The sequence below is a fragment of the Trachemys scripta genome, chromosome 2 (genome assembly GCF_013100865.1).
Source record: "Trachemys scripta elegans isolate TJP31775 chromosome 2, CAS_Tse_1.0, whole genome shotgun sequence".
In the NCBI taxonomy this organism is placed as follows: domain Eukaryota; kingdom Metazoa; phylum Chordata; order Testudines; family Emydidae; genus Trachemys; species Trachemys scripta.
The window spans coordinates 203,712,490-203,734,856 of NC_048299.1; the positions used below are offsets into that span (position 1 = coordinate 203,712,490).

At 43.4% G+C, this 22,367-nt stretch overlaps 1 protein-coding gene across 2 annotated transcripts in view; it reads left to right on the forward strand.

The window, feature by feature from the left end:
• The window catches only part of CABLES1 (Cdk5 and Abl enzyme substrate 1), a 111,662-nt gene that overhangs the window by 51,828 nt on the left and 37,467 nt on the right, over positions 1-22,367 (forward strand). For both annotated transcript variants that reach the window (XM_034762762.1, XM_034762761.1), the window contains exons 2-3: positions 1,338-1,409; positions 4,089-4,181. In XM_034762762.1, the coding sequence (XP_034618653.1) occupies positions 1,338-1,409; positions 4,089-4,181 (165 nt within the window). The remainder of the gene's footprint in view (positions 1-1,337; positions 1,410-4,088; positions 4,182-22,367) is intronic.

Sequence of the window (22,367 nt, forward strand, 5' to 3'; positions counted from 1 at the left end):
GTGCCACCTGGGAGTACTTGTGGCACCTTAGAGACTAACAAATTTATTAGAGCATAAGCTTTCGTGGACTACAGCCCACTTCTTCAGATCCTTCAACAGTTTCTCCACATGGCAGCTCCACTAGGAGCTCCCTGTGCAGGGGAAGGACCCAGAATTCCCTTCCTTCCCTGTGCTAGGGGAAAGAGGGAGGTCAGAGAAACGTAGGGAGAAAAGGAAGGGGGCAGAGCTGTGCAGTGGGTGCTTTAGCTCAGTCTTCACATCTCCCCCTACCCCCATTTTTGTCCCTCATTCAAAACCTGCCTCCCACTGACATTATACCAGTCCCTGCGCTGCTCCTGCATCCTCTCTACAGCACCTCAATCCAGCAGTCTTGGAAAGAGCACTGCCCTCGTTGGTCCTTGTAACTTGATGTCTGTGCAGCAGCACTCTCCTTAATACAGTATTGAGGTTTCCCTGCGCTCCCTGTCCCACTCTTATTTTCCTTCTGACAAAAACAACACTTCTCACCTGTGCTGTAGAGTAAATCCTGTCCTATTAAACATTAGGTCATGATATTTTTTCTTTATTTTAATCTTCTCATGATAAAAATACAGTTAAAAAAAACCTGAGAGTAAAGGAAACAATATATGTCATCTTGACAACTGCATTTCATCAAAGGGGTGTCTGGCTCAACAGAGAGAACCTCCTTGCTACGTATAGAACATCATAAAATCAACACCAGAAGAGGATAGATTAATGAGAGCTCATTTTTAAACTGCTATTTAGCACCCACTACTGCCAGTTTTACAATCTTTGAACTATATATTTAGATCCACCCCCAACAGCAATGAGACACCAGGGGACAATAATTGCCCATTCATGTGTGAAAACTGGAGGAAAATAGTGTTTGGAGGGAGCGGAGTGTGAAGAGAAGCATAATGAAATGCATTCCTTAGAGCAATGTGAATGATAGGAAGTCAGGTTTGGTTCATGGTGATATGGATATAGGTCTACGCTATCTGCAACAAAATAGATGAGATGCTGTCCTTATGTAGATATTGAAACTGAAAAGCAAAAAGCAAATTTGGGTATAAACTGGGGAGAGTGCTATGGCATGAAATCTGTGGTTGGCAACATAAAGATTCAATTTTTGTTTTGATAGAAAAGCTTTTATGAAATGGTTTACTTATGGTAGGAATCAGTGTGGATCTCGAAGATAAGTAGGACTGAACAGAATGAAACCTGTCTAATATAAAAACGTGTGGTTCAGTTCAACTGTGCAGCATGTTGCCTTAAGAAACAAGAATTCTGATTTTTATTTTTTTTTAATCAGTGGTGATTATTTCTTTTCTCCTCAGTCGTCGGTTGATCTCCCAGCGCTCTTCTCTGGAGACTTTGGAGGACATCGAGGAAAATGCTCCACTACGGAGGTGATTTTATACACTGTCTGTATGTCCGTTTGCATGTTATGTATAATAGGGACAGATTATGCTGCCCTTACTCATATTGAGCAGTAGCTTGCTCAGGGAGTAAAACACCCAGGATGAAGAGTATCAAAATCTGGTTCATACTGTTTATCCTCTTTTGTAGTACAAGGTGGTAGATAGAATCTGACTCAAAAATTGCCTGATTTAGACAGTAAGACGTGACAATATAAATTAGCTGGGTAGAGAATGGAAGGGCATTTAGAGCTGTGATTGTCAGTGCTAGGATTCATTAGAGCCTTAACGATAATGAAATCATAATTATTTAACAGACACTTTATTTTTACAAAATTGAGTTTAAGCTTTTTGTCATTCTCTTTTTTTTAATTATTTATTTTATTTGTGCGTGTGTATTTGGGGTTTTGTTGTTATTTTGAGGTTGGTGGTTATGATACTGCTTGTTCTTAGGTGAAAATGCTCAGTTGTGCTCTTTCATTATCCAGCACACTGGCTTTTATCCCTTAAGGAGTCTGTCCCCACCCCTTTGTATCTTCCGCCTCATCACAATGTTAATCCTGCAGCCAAGAAGAGATGGCTTCTTTTTGGAGACTGCCATGTGATTGTACGACTAGTCACTAGGCAGTTGGCCAAAGTGAGGCAATCTGCAGCGCTAGGTTTAAAAATTAAAAGTATATAAAGAGATCCAAGCAGAGAGTTAAGCTTCCAGTTCAGCTATTCAGTGAGGCAAAAGTTTAATTTTAAAGTTCTGTTTACCTGGGGACCCAGATAGCATATATTGGTATTTACCATATTACCTTGCTTATCCATGTTTTGCTAATATGCACAAAAAATAGCTGCCTGTCCCCACCTCCCAGCAAAAATTTAATAGTAGAGGCAGTAGCAAGTTGGCCTATTGCCAGTACTTCTTTATTTTTACAAAGGACACTTCCTTATAAAGTGGTCTCATAAACGATTCAGATGGAAACATAATTGGCAAAAGAAATAAACAAAGTGCATTTGGTGAAGTGGGATTTTATTTACTTGCTAATTCACAAAATCACCTAGGGCTGTGTTACTTTTGCAATGGAATCCCTGCCACAGTGGGGATTTTCCCTTTCAGTGGAGAGTTAGGGGAGATGCTGGCATGGGGTCAGGGTGTCTGTGGAACTGTACTGCCAGGGAGCAGGTGGAGAAGCAATACAGCTTCTACAAAGATGTGTAGTGTGTGGCTGGGCCCTCTGGCCTGTTCTGCAGGTGGAGAGCTAACTCCCCCACACCACCATGCCCTCTAATAGAACGATCTACAGAAATTCAGTGCACCTCACAGCAGTTCATCTCCAGATGTGCTGGGTATTTGGCTACTAACTCCACTACTAAAAATCATATGAAACTTCTGTTGAAAGTTCAATCCTAGACTCTCCTGTGTGTGACAGGCATTGCCCATGTATCCTGGAAAATCCACTACCATGCTTGGGCATACATGCACTATAGCTGGCTGTCCAAAATACTGTATGTACAGGCCATGTAACAGAAGACAGGATAGAACTCTTAAGGCAGATCCCACTCTCCTGCCTCGACTGGCCTGGAGCTCTCTTCCTGGAGTGGAAGCAACACAATTCCATTGCAAAGGGAGGGAAGACTTCTGGATCTCAAATGGGTTTACTCTCCCTCCCCGCTGAGAAGCAGACCTCCCTGCACATTTCCACGATGCTGGGATTTGAGACTGGGGTCAGCTGTAGGCAGGGCTGGTGGATCTGCTCCTACTACATGGATACAATGGCCATTCTTTCCCTTGTGTGATGGTACAGGCACCATGGAGGCAACTCCAGCCTGCAGGTAGAGAATGGTTCTGCTGCTGCTTCATCATCAGGGAAAGATTCCTTTCTCCCTAACTCCTGAGGAACAATCCCAGTGCATAGCCTGGCTGCTCAATTTACGATTTGGGCCTTAATGCATTCATTCCGGAGAGTGAGAGTCTACATAAAATAAATTGATAATTAAAACACAAATCTACAAAATGTACTGCTGTTTCAGTCCATAAAGGAGTGTCATTGTTTATTTTTTCTCCTATTGCACTTTATCTTAAAAATTACCATTTTTAAGAAAAAATGTTAGACAAAGAATTGGTTTTAGAACTTCTAAGATATTTTTTCCTAAGCAATTACTTTATCTATTGTTCAAATGTTTTATGACTATCACAGAAATAACTGACCTCTTGAACAAAATGAACAGGAGAATCACTCCAGTAACAGATAGATGGCAGATTGCTGCACCCTCTTTTTTAATTTTAACTCTAACAAACTTTTTAAAGTGGTTGAGGAGGACACACAAATGAAAGTGTGTATATTGCATCTTGAGTAATTCCAAGAATTCAGCTAAAGAGTTCTAATTACTGATCATTTCAGAAAACTGTGTTAAACATACCTCAGCAAAGTCCGAGAAGTTGTATGTTGCTGGGTTTTTGTGGAGTTTGTGTGTGTGTGTGTGTGTGTGTGTGTGTGTGTGTTTATGTTTAATTTTACGCCTTCTCATTTCCAGACTTATTGTCTTCATCATTCCTGCTGACTCCTATAACAGGGTTACTTGAATCATTTGTCTGGTCTTTCCTTCCTGTCATTGTGTTGAGACTTCTCAGCTGTCCAGTAGGGAGCTGACTAAATTTTTTTTAACTGATTTATTTTTCAGATGTCGGACTCTGTCAGGTTCACCCAGACCAAAGAATTTTAAGAAGATTCATTTTATCAAGAGCATGCGGCAACACGATACCAGAAGTGGCAGGTACTGCACAAGCAATGTTCTGTTCAGAAGTTTGGGGTGGGGTCACAAGAAAGGTTAGCGTACATTTAGCACCATTACCCAGCAAAGTTAACCTTTAGAAATTACCATGTAACACAGTCAATAAAAACCCATTCAGATTAAAATTAAAAAGTTAATCTCTAAATCTCTACACTAGCTTCTTCAAGTGAATTACTAATCGATTGAATTGCTAGTCAGTGGATTTTTAAGACCCCATCTAATTTACAAAAGGAGTTGTGTAATAGGAAAGTACTTTTAAAAACATTTTTTTACAATGGTTTAAAGTTAACCAGGTTTTACCATCATGTGGGACTGAGCAGAATTTGGTTAAAACTGTTCCTTAAAACCATTTTTGAGACTAGAGCCAGATCTCTGGGTACACCTAAGCTCTGCTTGATACATCTAAGGGGGGATGGATAAGGGGGTTTCCAAACTGGTCCCCAGCGCAAGTTACAGGAGCCAGGGGACAGGAGGGGCATAAAGCCAGCTGGCCTGTTAGGGCAGTTCTGTGGAAATGGGGCTGAGGTTGCTAGAGACATAGGATTCCCAGAGAAAGAGAGATCAGGAGAACCGGTAGTCTAGGAGATAGAGATCCTTTTGCCTGGGTAAGGGAGTTGTTTAACTTTGCAGGGGAGGAAAATGGTGGAATTGGAATTTCTGGAGAGGAGAGCAAACGGAATGTGAGTAGAGAGAGAGCTCTAAGAAGAGGTAAAAAAGGATAGAAGAGTATTGACAGTATTCTGTCAATAGAAGAGAATACAGATAAGGGGGTGAAATATAGTGTTATTGCCTCTGTCAAACTAAACAATAAATATGACATGTTCTGTGTCTACTCTGATGGGTTCAGGGCAAGACTGGGCCTCCTGTGTTTGAGGTGTGCAGTAGGGTAGGAGCACCTGGAGTGGCTGAGTTAAAGGCAACCTGAGGGAATCTCCCTTTACATGGCAGATGCTTGGAACTTTGTTCAAAGAAACACTGGGGGAGTGTGTCCAGTAGTAGCCTTCACTGCCGCTTTGTAAAGGCGCAGCATGCACGCATGCCCACACCATTCCATATCCCAGCACAAGTATGGGGAGGGACAGAGCTAAGGCCACGTACCCCCATGACTAGTCAGAGTCTCACCCTATGCTCCAGGGAGTGCTGGATATCTAGTGTGGGATGCTCCTTTGTACTTCTGTAGGGATGGTAATACAAGAGGATATGGTAAATGTACAGAGATGATCCTTACTTTCACATTAGCAAAACATGGACCTTTATTCTAATCCCTTTCATCCAGTCCACATGGGAGATGAATTTAGCCAAATTGAGGACTATATAAATGTAAATTCTAATTTAACACTGATTAGTGTGATCGTCAGCCAGAGTTTGATAGCTTTACTCACACTGAGTAACACATTTCTCTGCAACTAGTCCCACTGAAATAAGACTACTTGTGATGTAAAGTGCTACTCAACATAAGTAAAGATATCAGAATTTGGCTATGTGTGATTATAGTTCCTTTTAAACTTAGCTTTTAGTGCAGAGACTATATGGTATAACAAAGTTGTTTTTGCAGGCTCTTTGTTAGTGTCAAACTGGCATCTGTCATTTTATGCATAAAGTAGTGCACTCCAGCAAGATACATTTTTACACGTGCAAATTAGTAAAGTGCCTGAATACCTGTGGTGTGCATGTAAATTTTGTATCCCTGTTATGTGCACACAAAAACTTAGCATAAAAACTCGCCTATGAAAGAGTGAAATTTGGTCCGCAGGCAGTAATCTACATCAGCCTGTATTTTTTTCCAACAATTGCTAAAGGGTATGTAAAATATGTATGTAGTATTTTATCTTAGTGTATACACCAATAACATGTCTGATAAGAAAACTGAATATTTTTCTTGTTACGAAAACAGTAAGTTTTGTTTTTTGCATACTTTCTTATCTTTATTGGCAGATGCAGTCTTGCAGAGTATTTCCATAATCATATTAAAGATCCCTTTATCTAGAGAGCACACACAGTAAACAGAAGATGCATGATTTTTAAAATGCTGTACATCATACAGACAAATCATGGAGATATTGGTTAAAAATAAAATGTTGCGTCAACACTTTCAAAATTTGGTTTCCTCAAGTTGGGCAGCTAGATCCCCCTTTAGGCATCTAAGGAAATGACCTGATTTTCCAAAAATGTTAAGCACCTTCAACTCTCATTGAAATTAATGGGAGTTCTGAATGTAAAGCACCTTTGAAAATCAGGTTGGTCGGTCGATCATACTCATCTTGTTCTCATCGCTGTAAAATTTTTAAATCTGAGCACCTCATAGTCTTTAATGTTATATATTCATCATAGGCACTGACTTTTGTTTTTGCCGGTGGGTGCTTTTGAAGAGGTATCTGTGTTTGGGGAGGGAGGGGGGCACTCCCTCAGTTTTGCGGGGAGGCTATTTTCAGCATATTTTTACATTTCTTTCATATTCTAGTTATTGAATGTGTCTATCATTGGTATCTTTACTATTTTAATAATGATTCAATTGTTATGAACTACATAATTATATTATCCTGAATTACAGTATATTAAGATCTTTGCCATCATCTATAAGCTGTCTTCACTAACGTCCCAGTTTAAAGACCTTATATCTCACTGTAGCTTTCTGGATGAAACTGTCAGCAATCTTATTTACATCTAGGTTCCCTGGTATTATTTTGATGCACGTTAAGGACAGCTACATTATTCAGTTGTGTCTGCCCCATTGATGACTGGAGATAATTTTTAAGTCTTCTGAAGCAGGAGAATTTGCATTCAACAGTTCAGGATGATACAGGCACAGTGAGAAGAATTCTTATGAATTTGCAGTACTCTGGAAACAGTGCTTCCAGAGTACTGCAAATGACTCCCAATATCTCTTTCTTGATGGGTAACAGCTAATTTAGGAACCATCCTTTTATATGTATAGTTGGGATTATATTTTGCCATATGCATTACTGTTGCATTTATTATTGAATTTCATCTGCCATTTTGTTGCCAAGTCACCCAGTTTTGTGAGATCGCTTTGTAACTCTTTGCAGTCTGTTTTGGACTTAGCTATCGTGAATAATTTTGTATCATCTGCAAACTTTGCCACCGCACTGTTTACCGCTTTTTGCAGACCATTTATGAATATGTTGAACAGCCCCAATCCCAGACCAGTACAAGCCCTTCAGGGGATACCTCTATTTACTTCTCTCCATCCTGAAAATGAACCATTTATTCCTACCCTTTGTTTCCCATCTTTTAACTGGAGTGCCTGGGAATGCTTTCAGGATCATGTAAAAAGAAGAACAGGAGTACTTCTGCATCCGAAGAAGTGGGCTGTAGTCCACGAAAGCTTATGCTCTAATAAATTTGTTAGTCTCTAAGGTGCCACAAGTACTCCTGTTCTTCTTTTTGCGGATACAGACTAACACGGCTGCTACTCTGAAAAGGGTCATGTAAGGATCCTTAATTTAATTTAATGACAAGCCTTTTGTTATCTTAATCACCCTGCCTCTGTTTGTAAACAAACTCCCTGCCCCAAGGGCAGAAGTTGTTAGCAGCACAGAACTCATCACATTCCACACTCAAGCTCTGGCTCCTGGGTGCTGAGCACCCACTCTTTTTTTTCCGTAGGTGCTCGAGCCCCAGAGCACCCACGCAGTCAGCGCCTATGATATTCATCCTCACAACATCCCAAGAGGTGGGGAAGTGTTGTTATTCCTGTTTTACAGATGGGGAACTGAGGTATAGAGAGACTAAGGGCTAGATTCACAAAGGGACTTAGGTGCCTGACTGCCATTTTAGGCATTAAAGTCCAACATTTAGGGCATGGCTACACTTGCAGATGTAGAGCGCTTTGAAGTAAACCAGACTTCGTAGAGCACAGTAGGGAAAGCGCTGCAATCTGTCCATAGCTGCAAGCGCACTGGCATGGCCACATTAGCAGCTCTTGCAACGGCCACAGAGAGCAGTGCATTGTGATAGCTATCCCAGCATGCAAGTGGCTGCACTGTGCTTTTCAAATGGGGGTGTGGGGGTGGGGTGGAGTGTGACAGGGAGTGTGTTGTGTGTATGTTGGGGGAGAGAGAGTGGGTTTTTGGGGGGCTGAGAGCATGTCAGCATGCTGTCTTGTAAATTCAGACAGCAACAGACCCCCTCCACACCTCCTCCCGCCTCTCTCTCACACACAGCATTCCACAGTAATGGTTGCTTTGTCTCAGAGCAGATAAGCAGCCGGCTGTCAGAAATGGAGCCTTCAAAGGGCATATCCGCATTCCTGCAGCAATTCCAAAACAATGACAAGAGTGGCCCCTTGGCTTAAGGGGATTATGGAGGCTGATTAGAGCGCAGTAATGCAACACCTGGTTCACACTGATGCCCGGGCGTTTCAGCCAAGGCGCACCAAGCGTTAATCTTCTCGCCGAGGTGGAGTACCAGGAGCGCTCTAGCCCTGGAGTCAGAGCGCTCTACGTGCCTTGCCAGTGTGGACGGGTAGTGAGCTAGGGTGTCCGGGGCTGCTCTAATACGCTCTAACTCGCAAGTGTAGCCAAGCCCTTAGGCACCACTGGAATCCTCAAAACCGCCACTCAGCTGCCCCCTAACCCTGTAGGCACCTACATTACCTGCAGGCCTAAAGTTTCCACTGGTAAAGTCCCTGTGGTGCCCAAGTTTCCACCTCTGGGCATGCGCAGAGTTGCTTGAGTCCTGGTGTGTCCCAGCTGCTCAACACCACAGCTGATAACTAAGCCCTATCTCGCCTGTGGGCCCCAAACCAGTAGATGGACTCAGAGCACACCTAACCAACACAGATAGCTAAGGAAGGCAGGTGGTGGGTGGGTGGCTGTACCAGGATACCCAGAAGCCCAATGCTTAGGGCAGTCATATTAGGAGGCCAATTTTCAAATCTCCACTTAGCCTGATTTGGGGCAGGAACTTGACCCCATATCTCCCATATCCCATGTGGGTGCCCTAAACCCCAGTTATTGATTATTCTGGGGCTGGTCTCTCTCGCTCTCCTGTTGAAGCTGTTCCACTTTGTATCAATAATGAAATACTCATTGAAGACAGGCTCTGTAGCTTGATGGTTAGGGTACTCCCTGAGATCTGGAAGTCCCAAGTTCAGCTTGAGTTTCAAACCAGGCCGAGCAGGGATTTGAATACTCGTCTCCCACCTCCCACTAAGGGCCTGCCCCTGGACTATTGTATATAATAGGTAAGCCTAATGGGGAGCCTCTCTCTCTGGTTTTTCTTGAGGAAGGGCTGACCTGGCTTAAGCGCCAAACTCCAGGAGAAGGTTCACTGCTGTGAATCCTGAAAAGAGTTAGGTGTCTGACTCTTTTGATGAGCTGGGGCTAGGCTGCAACCTTCTCCTCAGCACTTCCTACTGGCTAGAATTACTGTCACAATCCGGGTGCAATCCGGATCAGTGAGGGTTGTCACCGCCTGCCCTGTAAACCTGAGTGCTTCAAAATGCATGCACTGAGTGTCTTTAAGCAGCTCTGCCTCAGCAGTTCTGATTCTTGTTATGCCCCTGCCACACTCTGGCCTCCACTAGCCTTGGTTACACCTGACAAGGTGAAACTAACACCCCCCCAGTCCTGAATTTCCTCAATACCATGTCTCTGCAATGTCCAGCCCTCTCCTGGACCAGTCAGAGAGAGATTGAAGTTCATTTGTTCCTTTTAGAGATCTACTACCAAGCAGCTTGCCATATTAACTGGAGTTAACAGTCAAGCACAGCACTGGTTTGGTTTGGTTTAGATTAAGAGTAAAGCAAGTTTATTATCAAAAGGAGATAGGATTTTAAATGAGTTCAAGTATAAAGAGGGCCCTACCAAATTCGCAGCCATGAAGAACACGTCACAAACTGTGAAATATGGTGTCCCCCGTCCCCCCTCACACCACCGAAATCTGGTCTTTTGTGTGCTCTTACTCTATACTATACCGATTTCACGGGGGAGACCAGAGTTTCTCAAATTGGGGGTCCTGACCCAAAAGGGAGTTGCAGGGGGGTCGCAAGGTTATTTTAGGGGGGATCATGGTATTGCCACCCTTACCTCTGTGCTGCATTCAGAGCTGGGTGGCTGGAGAGCGGTAACTGTTGGCCATCCTTTCTTCTGCATTGCTGCTGGCAGTGGCTCTGCCTTCAGAGCTGGGATCATAGCGAGCAGCTGCTGCTCTCTAGCTGCCCAGCTCTGAAGGCAGTGCTGCCACCTGCAGCAGCGCAGAAGCAAGGGTAGCAGTACCACAACCCCCTTACAATAATCTTGCGATCCCACAGCTCCTTTTTGGGTTGGGACCCCTACAATTACAACACCATGAAATTTCACATTTAAAAAGCTGAAATAATGAAATTTACTATTTTTAAAATCCTATGACTATGAAATTGACCAAAATGGGCCATGAATTTGGTAGGGCCCTAAGTATAGAGCTAGAAGCAAATAAATGTTACAAGCAAATAAAAGTGAAAAATGCTTTCTGGAGGCTGAGACTTGGAGAGCACTCTGGAGAATAGGCACTGCAGGAAGTACCGCCCACAAGACCTAGGGTAATGGTAGCCTGCAGTCATCTGATTGGCCAAGTGCCCCTGCTTAACCCCAGGGGTTGCCCCAGGAAGTTATTTGGGCAACGAACACAGACCTTGGCCTGTTACTGTGCTGGACTTTGCCTCGATTCCTGATCTCTGACTCCAGCCTGACTTTGATGCTGACTCCTGTCTCGTGGTCCTAACCTGGTACTGCCTCTGATCTCCAGTCTCTGACTCCAGCCTGACTTTGACCCTGAGTCCTGCCTCTCAATTCTAATGTGGTACTATCTCTGGTCTGTGACCCCAGCCTGACTCTTGTTTACGGCACCCGGCCTTGAAATTCCTCTAACTCCAGCCCGGTGACTGCCATCCCTGATGGGAAGACCTCAGCACAACTGTGATTGCTAGGCAAGACTGCCTACACCCCAGTCCCTTACACGCTTACAAGCACCTCTTGCATTGGGATGCTGTTAGGTTACAATGACCTGGAAATCCAACGGCTACTCACTAAATAAACATGAGGTGCACCATCAGATTCTTGTATCCCATGTTCCTGTAGTTAACTGTAACCGCACATAAGAATCTGCATCATGACATCTAATCTAAGCTAGGAGATGTGCAGTATCAATGGTGAAATATCAAGGCAGAAGAAATCCGAGGTTTTGCTGACCATCATGAGACCAAAGACTTCTATGCTGCTTTGAATGGATGGCTTAACACTGACCACTTTCAAAGGAGAAATCCTTCAGAGGTGGCCACAGCATTTCAGTGATCTTCTGAACACACCATCCAACATTATAGATGAGGAACTAATAAGAGTAGTGGATCAGCCAACATATTACAACATGGACACAGACCCGTCCCTCGATGAAGTCCGCACTGTAATTAGTGCCATGAAGAACTGTAGGGCTCCCAGATCAGATGGCATTCCTGCAGAAATATGCAAGTGAGGAGGTGAGAGCTTGCTGAGGCGACAGCATGGACTATTTCTCAATATATGGAATACTGAAGATGGACTGGAAGCCTTCAAAGACGCCACCATTGTCACCATATACAAGAGGAAAAGTAAAAAGTTTGACTGTGGCAACTATCACGGTATCTCGTTACTCTCCATCGCTGGAAATGTTCTGGCTAGGGTATTCCTATTGTGTGCTATGCGATGTCGCTAATTGCACGCTATTGGCGTCGCAATGCAGTTTCAGGACAACGTGAAGAATGGCAGACATGATATTCATAGCTCATCAGATGCAGGAGAAAGGCAGAGAACAGCAACAGGACCTTTACACTATCTTCATCAACCTGTTTAAAGCATTTGACATTGTCAGTAGAATTGGACTTCAGCAACGATTATGTACGTTTGGTTGTCCAGGAAAATTCTCCAACATTCCGACGTTACTTATGACAGAATGCTTGGACGAGTCTGTGTAGAAGGTGTTCTTTCTGACCCGTTTCCTATCATTAATGGTATTAAGCAGACCTGAACAGGCCACAATCTTCATGAGCTCTTTGAGAAGTTGTTCATGAGCTGCTGTATGCCGATGACTGTGTTCTCGAGGCACATACTCAAGAAGAGATACAATGGATTACAGACAGATTTGCAGAGTCTGCAAAAGGGTACTGGCTGACAATCAGTCTGACAAAGATAAGTCATGTATCAACCAGCACCAGGGAAACCCTACACAAAACCAGAAATCACCATCAGCAACACACAGCTGAATGCTGTTATAGACTTCTGCTATCTTGGCAGCACATTGTCAAATGATGCTACTATAGGCAAGCAGCTGACAGGATGCATCAACCGAGCCAGTTCATTATTTGGCATACTATCAAGCAGCGTCTGGCAGCAACAGGATATTAAGCTTCAAACCATGCTAACTTTTATAAACGGATTGTGCTGTCCAATTTGTTGTATGGATGCAAGACCTAGACCTGCTCTAGGCATCACATCAAGCTTCTAGAAAATTTACATGTATGACACCTATGTGGCATACTCGGCATTAAATGCCAGGATAAAGTTACCAGTAATGAGGTTCTGGAACACGGTCACTCCACAGAGATTGAAACCATGCTCATTGCTTCATGTTACGCTGGGCTGATCATGTGCTGAGGATGGATGACACCAGACTGCCAAAGCAGTTGCTGTACGGAGAACTGAAAGTGGGTAACCTCACACACCCTGGCCAGGAGAAACACTTGAAGGACACTCTGAAGCATAATTGGAAGCAGCACAACGTTGACATCTATAGCTGGGAGTCATCAGCAACAGTTAGATCATGCTGGTGAGCAGCAGTCAGTGACGGGATTACTCAATTTGAGATTAATCTCCATATGGATATTGTGGTACAGAAGCTGAGTGACAGAGACACGGCAGATTCGGTGGCACAGACTTGAATCCCTTCCCTGATATCGAGTTTCATATGCACTCAACGCAAAAAGGACTGCCATTCACTCATCAGCCATTTTAGCCACAGTCATACTCACAAGATATAATACCGTCATCAGTGGTCATGAAGGACACCAGCAACAACTGGCTAGCTTAGGTAGCTCCCCGTTGCTTGCTGGCCTTTGTGATTCCTTTTCTTCGGTGCCTAACTCTCCCCATGCTTTGTACAGGGAGCTTAGGCACCTCACTCAGGGCTAAGGATTCCACTGGGTGGCAGGGCAGCTAAAGGTTGGGCGTGGCCAAACTCACACCTGACTTCCAGAGAGTCACACAAGAACACCTGTGGTGAGTCAGGGACTTGAACCCCAGTCTCCCAAGTTAGAGGCTATTACTCTAACCACTGGACCATCCTTCCTCTGATGTGATTTATTCAGGTGCCTAATGATGTATTTAGTCACCTAGCTTGAGGACTCCAACTTTGAAAGTGCTGACAGTGGCTTTAATTTTATGTTTATGGGGTTAATTGAAAACACGAGGTAAATAAAACAAATTAAGTATTGAATTTAATCATATTATTGGTATGTGACTCCTGGTTTTATAGTGAAAATATAGATCTTTTGATTAAAAAAGATGGATGACTACCTCACTCGCTGTATAGTCTTAGTTACCTGGTCCCATTATGGTTGGAGGCATCTGATTCTGTCATGGGTACTGAAGTGTGATTTATCTATCTCTTGTAGCAGTGAGAATGCGTTTTTTTTTCCATGGACAGAAACACACACTAGTGGCAATTTACTTACCTAAGCTGGAGGTTGAACCTTGGTCTTTGATGTTCCAGTGCAAGTGGTCTACCAATTGTGTTTTAAAAGAAAATCTCTACTAGCTCAACATAGAAGAGAGCCTCCTGTACTGTATACAGCACCTTCCTCACAATTCCTTAAAAACTACCCAATGACTAACCTTTGTGTGTTAGTCAAACCAATTTCTACAGATTTATAATATATTTCTCATTAGAGGAAGTGGAAGATTAGATGTTCATAGTCTCAATCAAACCTGGTTGGAAATTTTGTGGATTTTTTTTTTTTTTTTTTTTTTTTTTTTTTCGAAAGTGAAATTGTTCACAGGAACGGGGGTGTCTCAACAAATTTCTCAATTTCAAAAATTATTTTGAAAAAAAGTTTTGTTGAAAAATCTTTTTTTAACATTTTCTAATCAAATTTTTAAATCAATTTTTAGTTCAAAATGACTTTGTCAGATTTTAAGCTAACTATTAGTAAAATGCTGTTTTAAATAAAAAAAGGTCAAATTGCAATTTTCATTTACTGGACTCATATTTTTTTCAGATTTTAACTTTTTGTCCTGATTTGGGATGGGATTTTTTTTTTTTTTTAATCTTGAACATTTTCCCAAGATGGGAAAATAATTTCCCATCCAGCTCTAGACTCAAACAATTGTGCATTGTCAAAGCAGTCTTTGCAGCTGCTCTAAACTGTAGCAATTGGTACCATTTTTGTGTGAAAACATAAGAATTAAAGAATGAAACCATCTCCTTGTTGTTTGATCCCATAGTTATAAGTGGTTGGGTTGTATTGTCCTTTGCACAGCAGGCTCCTATTATTAGTGCATTTATAAACTTATGGCCCAGAGGATTCATTTTCATATTAGTCATATCTAGTATCTAGCAGAAAAGTCCACAAAAACAGTGATATCAGCTGTCTAGCCCATTAATATTTCCCTTGGCGTTCCTTGTCAATGAGACTAACAAATAATGGGAGAGTGGAACATGCCAGAAAAGCATTATGTCAGTGTGGAAATGAAAATTGCCAAAATTCCTGAGGGAATTCTGCACCAAAAAAATAAAAAATCTGTGCACAATATTTTAAAATTGTGCAAAATTTTGCAAATTTTATTTGTCGATAAACATGGAGGTTCCAGCATGGCAGTGGGAGTACAGGCCACTGGCTGCACAAAGGAGGGAGATCACCCTGCAGCAGCCCCTCTGGGACACAGACTCGGCAGTGAGGCTACACCGAACCCTGACACAGCTCAAGAGCTGAGCCTGCCCCAGAAACACTCCGGGGCCTGCCCCTCCTACACCAGGTGCTCCAGGTGTGTGCAGGCAGGCTCAGCCCATCAGGATCCAGCTGTGGAGGTGCTTCGTTCAGGGGATCCAGGTGTGGGGTGAGAGGGTTCTGTTTGGGGCAATCTGGGTGCAGGTGGCTCAGTGGGAGGTTCAGGGAGAATCTGGTGGGGGTGGGGGTCTGGATGCTACCCTTTCCCCATTGTCTCCTGCCCCTATACCCCTCCCCTCACTCCCACATCCCCCTCTTCCTGTCCCATTACCTATGCCCTTCTCTTCCCCCTGGCCTATCCCATCCCCCTTCCTTCCCCACTGCATGTTCCCACCATCCTACCCTGCCCCACTCACCATTGTACAGAAAACAGAATTGTGGCCATGCAGGGCACCCAGCACACATAGAAGGAGAATATGACAGACACTAGGACACAGAGGGCAGTGTCAGCGAGCCAGAGCAGCCACTCTCCCTCACCCAGCAGGAGAGAAGCTGTTCCGTCCCACCTTCTCCACTCCCCGCCTGGGCCCAGTTTTCAGGGAGAGGGCCAAGCAAGCCAGAAACATGCCGGGGGGAGGTGCAGCGTGGGCACCACTGAGCCCCCCTGGGCCCCGGCAAGCCGAGCAGTGCAAGTCCTGGGCAGATTGGCACTCGCAGAAATTGGGGGAGGGCAGTGACATGTGACCCCATGTACCCCCCCCAAACTACACCCATGGGTGTCCACAGCCCTGCCTCCCTAACCCCCCCCCCCATGATTTACCTCTCCACCAGCTGCTCCGAGGGCAGGAAACGATGCACCCTCATTGCTGGGGAGGGGTGTGTAGCTTCCCTTTGCTTCCCCATCAGAAAGTCATTTTTCTGTGGGGAAGCAAAGAAATCTGCGGGGGGCATGAATTCTCAAGGTGTGTAATGGTGCGGAATTCCCCCTGGAGTTAAAAAAGACTACTTTCTCTCCCTTCTCCCCCCCCCTCCACCTCCCGCATCCCATCCCATCTCTTTTAAGATTTTGGTTTGGGCCAAAAGCAGAACATCATAAATCCATAACCTCTTGGAGCAATAAAGATGGGTCATAAAACATGTCATTATTTACAAACATATTACATAAACATAAAAATTGCTGCACTCTAAACTTAGCGGATAAATATATATGTATGCTAAGAGGTTGGTTCAGTGTCCTCCACTTTTTTAGTAAATGGAAGAGCTGGAACCACAAAGATAAGCCACTTAAGGAGAAAACACAACAGCAAAAGTCCAGAATAGAGCAACACAAATAATAAAAGGTTTAGAAAAATCTGACCTATAAGGAAAGGTTAAAAAACTGGGCATAGTTAAGCTTAAGAAAAGAAGACGGGAAGGGATCTGATAAGGCTGCTACAAAGAGGATGAGCATCAATTGCTCTTCATGTCCATTGAAGATAGGACAAGAAGTAATGGGCTTAATCTGCAGCAAGGGAGCTTTAGGTTAGATATTAGGAAAAACTTTCTAACTATAAAAGTAGTTAAACTCTGGAATTGGCTTCCAAGAGAGATAGTAGAAGTCTTTTAAGAACAGTATAGACAAACACCTGTCAGGTATATTATATCCGGTCCAGGTATATTAGGTCCTGCCTCAGCACCTGGGGCTGGATTTGATGACCTTTCGAGGTCCCTTCCAGCCCCTACATTCTATGGTTCTGTGAAAACCTCCCCAGACAGCATGGCTCGTGTGTCCATCCGTTGTTTTTGTATGCAGGGCAGCAAAGCCACAACAGTTAAACTTAATGAACGGGGTCTGGAATACTGGACTAAGTCTAAGTATATATCACATGGTTCAGCTTCCTAGAAGGTCACAGAATTTTGTCAACACAGTAATTTCCCTTGGCAAGCGCTTGAGAAAGAGAGAAACAGATTTTAATTCTTCCTCTTCTTTAAGTCAGCTGAGTTACATCCCTTCTTGTCCAGAAACATTGCTGCAAATTTCACCTCTCTCAAAATATTTTCTCCTCAAACTCAGAGTTTTTCTGGGAATAGGATAGTTGCCTCTACACCTTCCTCTCCAACTGCACATTTATGGGGGGAAATAAGTCATCTCCCCTTCTTGCTTGGGTCATCAGACAGATCCAGAAAAAACAGGATTTTGTTGCTTTTGAAAATGGTCTCCTCAGCAGCTTTGGCTGTCTTTATACCTGCTGCTTATATCAGGACGGTCACCTTGTGAAGTGGCCAAGGGGTTACACACCCTGGGTAAAAGGCAGAGGCAGGGGCATCCCAACACGGTGAAGCTCTGGAACCTTCAGGGAAGTGAGCCTCATTCCTGTGGAAGTACTAGCCCTCCACACTGCTACTGTGGCCTCCCTGGTAAAACCCTCTTGGCAGCTGTGCAGTGGCAGCTATGGAACAAATTCAACAAGAGTTCATGCTGCTTCAGGCAGCTCACAGTCAGATTTATGTAAGAAAGTGTCCAGGGTAAGCAGAGAATGACACTTGTGGGAGTAGCTGTTCATTGCTGCTTCCCATCCAGTCCCAAAACCCTGCAGTGCACCAACTCCATGAAGTTCTGGTAAAGGAGCTTCCTTGAGGTCTCAGATAAAAGAGGCCATTACCATGGAGACAGAACACACTCCTTCTATTGTCTCCAGGAGAGCTTTGTGGGATCAGGGTCCTACTCTGTTTATGGAAGGAGAGGTGACACCTGGAGCTCAAAATTGAGTGGGAAAAGTAGTTGTTTTTTCCCCAAGTTGCCCTGGAATTACTGTGCTGTTACCTGTTTTCTTCCTTTTTGATCCCTAATTACCCTTGGCGGGGATTCTGCATCACTGCGCATGCGCAAAATTCATGTCCCCCACAGATTTCTTTGCTTCCCTGCAGAAAAATGACTTCTGATGGGAAAGCAAAGGGAGCCTGAAGAGCAGTCACACGCCCCTCCCCGGCAGCACAAGCAGGTTGGTTCGGGTGCCCAGAGCAGCCAATAGAGATGTAAATCACTGCCGGGGGTTGTACTGGGCAGTCATGCATGTGTGTGTGAGACAGAAAGAGAGAGACACTCTGTCCCTCTCGCTCACTATTGTAGCACGCTCGGTGTGGAGGGGCAGGGCGTTGGGGTGTTTCTGAGGAGGTAGGCATGGGGCAGGCTTTGTCCCCTTAGGCAGAGTAGAAAGTTGCAGCCTGCCTGATTAGTGAATTGTTCCCATTGTCTTAGTGAATTCCCCCAGGAGTATAAAACAGGTGTAAAAATGTTAAGGCTCCTCTACATTGCCAGAGTGGTGTAAAGGACAGTATGGCCTCATAAATGTTTATGGTGCTTTAGTGATTAGAACTGGTCTAAATTTTTGGACTGAAAAAATTTCTTATCAAAATGTGTTCCATGAACTGTTTGCTACTGACCTTTCTGGAAATGGTCAGTAGCCAGTACTGTGAGTTTGATTCTCTAGTCACACTGAGCATATGGCTGCATATATTTGTTGACTAATAACTAGAAATAAAGGGACAAACCTAGCTACATTACTATTAAGCAGGAGGGTTTGGGGATTTCCTCCAAAGCGCCCCACTTCCATTCTCCATCCATTGTACTGTAGTTTAAATAAATTACGAAAGTAACTGAAACCAGAGTGATTATATTGCATTATTTTGACAAATAAAATATGCAGAATTTTAAAATATTCTGTGCTCATTTTTTAATTTTTTGGTGCAGAATTCCCCCAGGAATACCTAATATATATATATATAAAGTTTTTCTTGGTGAAATCCCATTGTATAATAGCTATCTCTACATGTGGACATGTGAAGGCACCAGTTTGGTTTTCTTTTAATATCATGGGATTTTTCAGGGAGGAGTAGGGCGTTGGTGGAAAAAGCTGAATTTTCAGAAGCAGCTGGGGGCAGGGAGGCAGAGTATGTCTGGGGGGTATTGTGGTTTTCAGAATTCAAAGATGTTTTCTGATGTCAGCCTGAAAAACGGTGCCAAGTTGTGTACATCAGCAAACAAGGCTTTCAGTGAGTGAGGGAACTGCTCTGAGTAATAAAATCGTTTGGCAATAAACAGTGGTGAGCAGAAAGTGAATCTCATGCCAGCTTTTGTGTTTGTTGACTGTCTTTCTCAAATGTGAAAAACACATCCATCTTGCTTTATAGTTGACTTTAATACCATTAAGGCATCTTATAGGGTAAAGTGCTGTCTTGGTGACAGGTTAGATAAGAATTATTTTGGCACCTAGTCAAAGAATGAGATAATACTCTGATGCTGTAAGAAGTCCTCCCACTAGTATGTAGTTGGTTATTATTAGAAAACATTTTTGCATTTGCTTATTATTGCAGCATAAATATTCGCTTTACCAAAGACTTCTTCAAATACATTTTTTGTAAAAGAAGAAAATATTCCTGCTATAATGGAATGTTCCAGGAGAAAGAAGACTAACCTCTCAGCTATAGGCGCTGACTCTGTCGGTGCTCTGGGGTTGGAGCACCCCACGGGGAAAAAATGGTGGGTTCTGAGCACCCAAGGGCAGTCCCCCTATCAGCTCCCCTCCTCCCCAGCACCTCCCGCCCCATGGATCAGTGCCTCCCCCCTCTCTCTCCACGCCTCCTACCCGCCGTGAACAGCTGTTTCATGGCATGCAGGGAGGCTGGGAGGGAGGGGGCAGAACTGGACGGGAAGAGACGGGGTGGGAGTGGAGTGGAGGCGGGGTGGGGCTTTGGGGGAAGGGGTGAAGTGGGGGCAGGGCCTGGGACAGAGACGGGGGTCGAGCACCCCCCAGCAGTTTGAAAAGTCAGTGCCTATGCTCTCAGCTATTCAGGATCCCCCTGGGTGAATGCTGAGAGCAGCATGAAGCAACTCTCTGGGCAACATAAGTGTGCTTCGGAATACTGGGGAATTGTGGATGCCGTTTGGCTACTGTGGTGGAGATGCTTTAGAGTAGCACAATTGCTGAGGGCTTAGCTGTAATTTTAATTAAAATGTCTTATGTTGTAGCCCTGTAGATGTACATGGTACTTTACTGACACTGAACTAAAAATGGTCCTTGCACTGAGCTTACCACCAGTGTAATGCAAAGAGTAAAAATGAGAGGTGAATTCCTGCCCCCACTGAAGTCAGTGGCAGATACGTAAGAGAGGGGATCAGGGTTTGGAGTGCAAAGCACCAGAGTGATACGCTTGTGGAAACCAGGTTGCCAAGTAGGTGTTGGCAGCATTCTGAACTAATAGGAAATTTTAATAGCATTTTATTCCTAGGTATAGTGCATTGCACTAATCAAGCCTGGAGGTCATAAGTGCACAGACCACCATGACAAATTCAAAATGTGACAGGATGAAGCACAGTCTGTTTGCCAACCATAGTCCGGTTTGGGACTATGTAAATGCAAATTAGGTACCTTTTAGAGCACACCAGCAGGGTCCACACAAGGCAATTAGAGTGTGGCCCGTTAGAGCATTTTACAAATCACACCCTTCTAGCATGCTTTGCCAAGTGCCATACAGGGAATCCCTCAGTGTCCAGAAGCTGTAAATAATCCAGCATTAGTGAGGAAAGTGGAGACATTAAAAACTGCCAGCTGTTTACTGTTACAGTAGTTTGTGTAGTTTTTTCCTGGTGAAAATGATCTTCATTGATCCACTCCCATCCGCTTCTTCATTACCTTCAGTAATTAATTAATGCCAATCAATATAGGTTTATGGAAAATAGATCTTGTCAAACTAGCCTGATATCTCTCTTCGATGAGATTACAAATTTGGTGCAAAAAGTAACAGTGTTCATGTAATATACTCAGACTTCTGTGAGGCGTTTGACTTGGTACCACATAATGTTTTGACTGCGACTCTAGAATGATCCATAATCAACATAGCACATATTAAATGGATCAATAACTGGCTAACTGATAGGTCTCAAAATGTAATTGTAAACAAAATAGTCATTGAATGGGTGTGTTTCTAGTGTCGTCCAGCTGGGATCTATTCTTGGTCCTACTATGCTATTTAACATTTTATCAATAACCTGGAAGAAAACATAAAATCATCACTGATAAAGTTTGCAGATGACACAAAAATTGGGGGAGTTGGAAGTAATGAAGACAGATCACTGATACAGAGCAATCTGTATCTCTTGGTAAACTGAGTGCAAGCAAACTGTACATTTTAATGTGGCCAAATGTAAAGTCACGCATTTAGGAACAGAGAGAGCAGGCCATACCTCCAGGATGGGGGACTCTATCCTGGGAAGCAGTGACTCTGAAAAAAGACTTGGAGGTTATGCTGGATAATTAGTTGAAAATGAGCTCCCACTGTGACGCTGTGGGCAAAAGGGTTAATGCAATGTTTGAATGCATAGAGAGTGGAATCTGAGGTAGGAATAGGGAGTTTATATTCCCTCTGTATTTGACACTAGAAGTCTGTGCAGTTCTGGTGTCCACAATTCAAGAAGGATGTTCATAAATTTGAGAGGGTTCAGAGAAAAGCTGCAAAAATTGTTAAAAGATTGGAAAACTTGCCTTATAGTGATAGACTCAAGGAAATCAATCTATTTAATTTATCAAAGAGAAGGTTAAGGGGTGACTTAATCATAGTTTATACCTACATGGTGAACAGAAATTTGATTATAGAGGACTCTTCAATCTAGCAGATAGTGACATAACAAGATCCAGTGACTGGAAGTTGAAGCTAGACCAATTCAGACTTGAACTAAGATGTAAATTTTTTTACAGTGTGGATAATTAATCACTGAAGCAACTTAACAAGGGTTGTGGTGGATTCTCAATCATGGAAACTTTTAAATCAAGATTGTATGTTTTTCTAAAAGATATGCTTGAATTCAATCAGAAATTAATTCAGGGAAGCCGTACACCTCTACCTCGATATAACACTGTCCTCGGGAGCCAAAAAATCTTACCGTGTTATAGGTGAAACCGCGTTATATCGAACTTGCTTTGATCCACTGGAGTGCGCAGCCCCGCCCCCCCTCACCCCCCCGAGCACTGCTTTACCGCGTTATATCTGAATTCGTGTTATATGGGGTCGCGTTATATCGGGGTAGACGTGTATGTGGCCTGTGTTATACAAGAAGTCAGACGAGATGATCACAAAGGTCCTGTCTGGCTTTTTAATCTATGAATAGTTGTCTGAAACTTTTGTGTCTTGCTTCTGATCAGTGGACCTAAATCGGTTTAAAATTAATTGTTTACCAGTCTTGAACTGGTAATAAAGGATCATGTTAAAAATGCAAA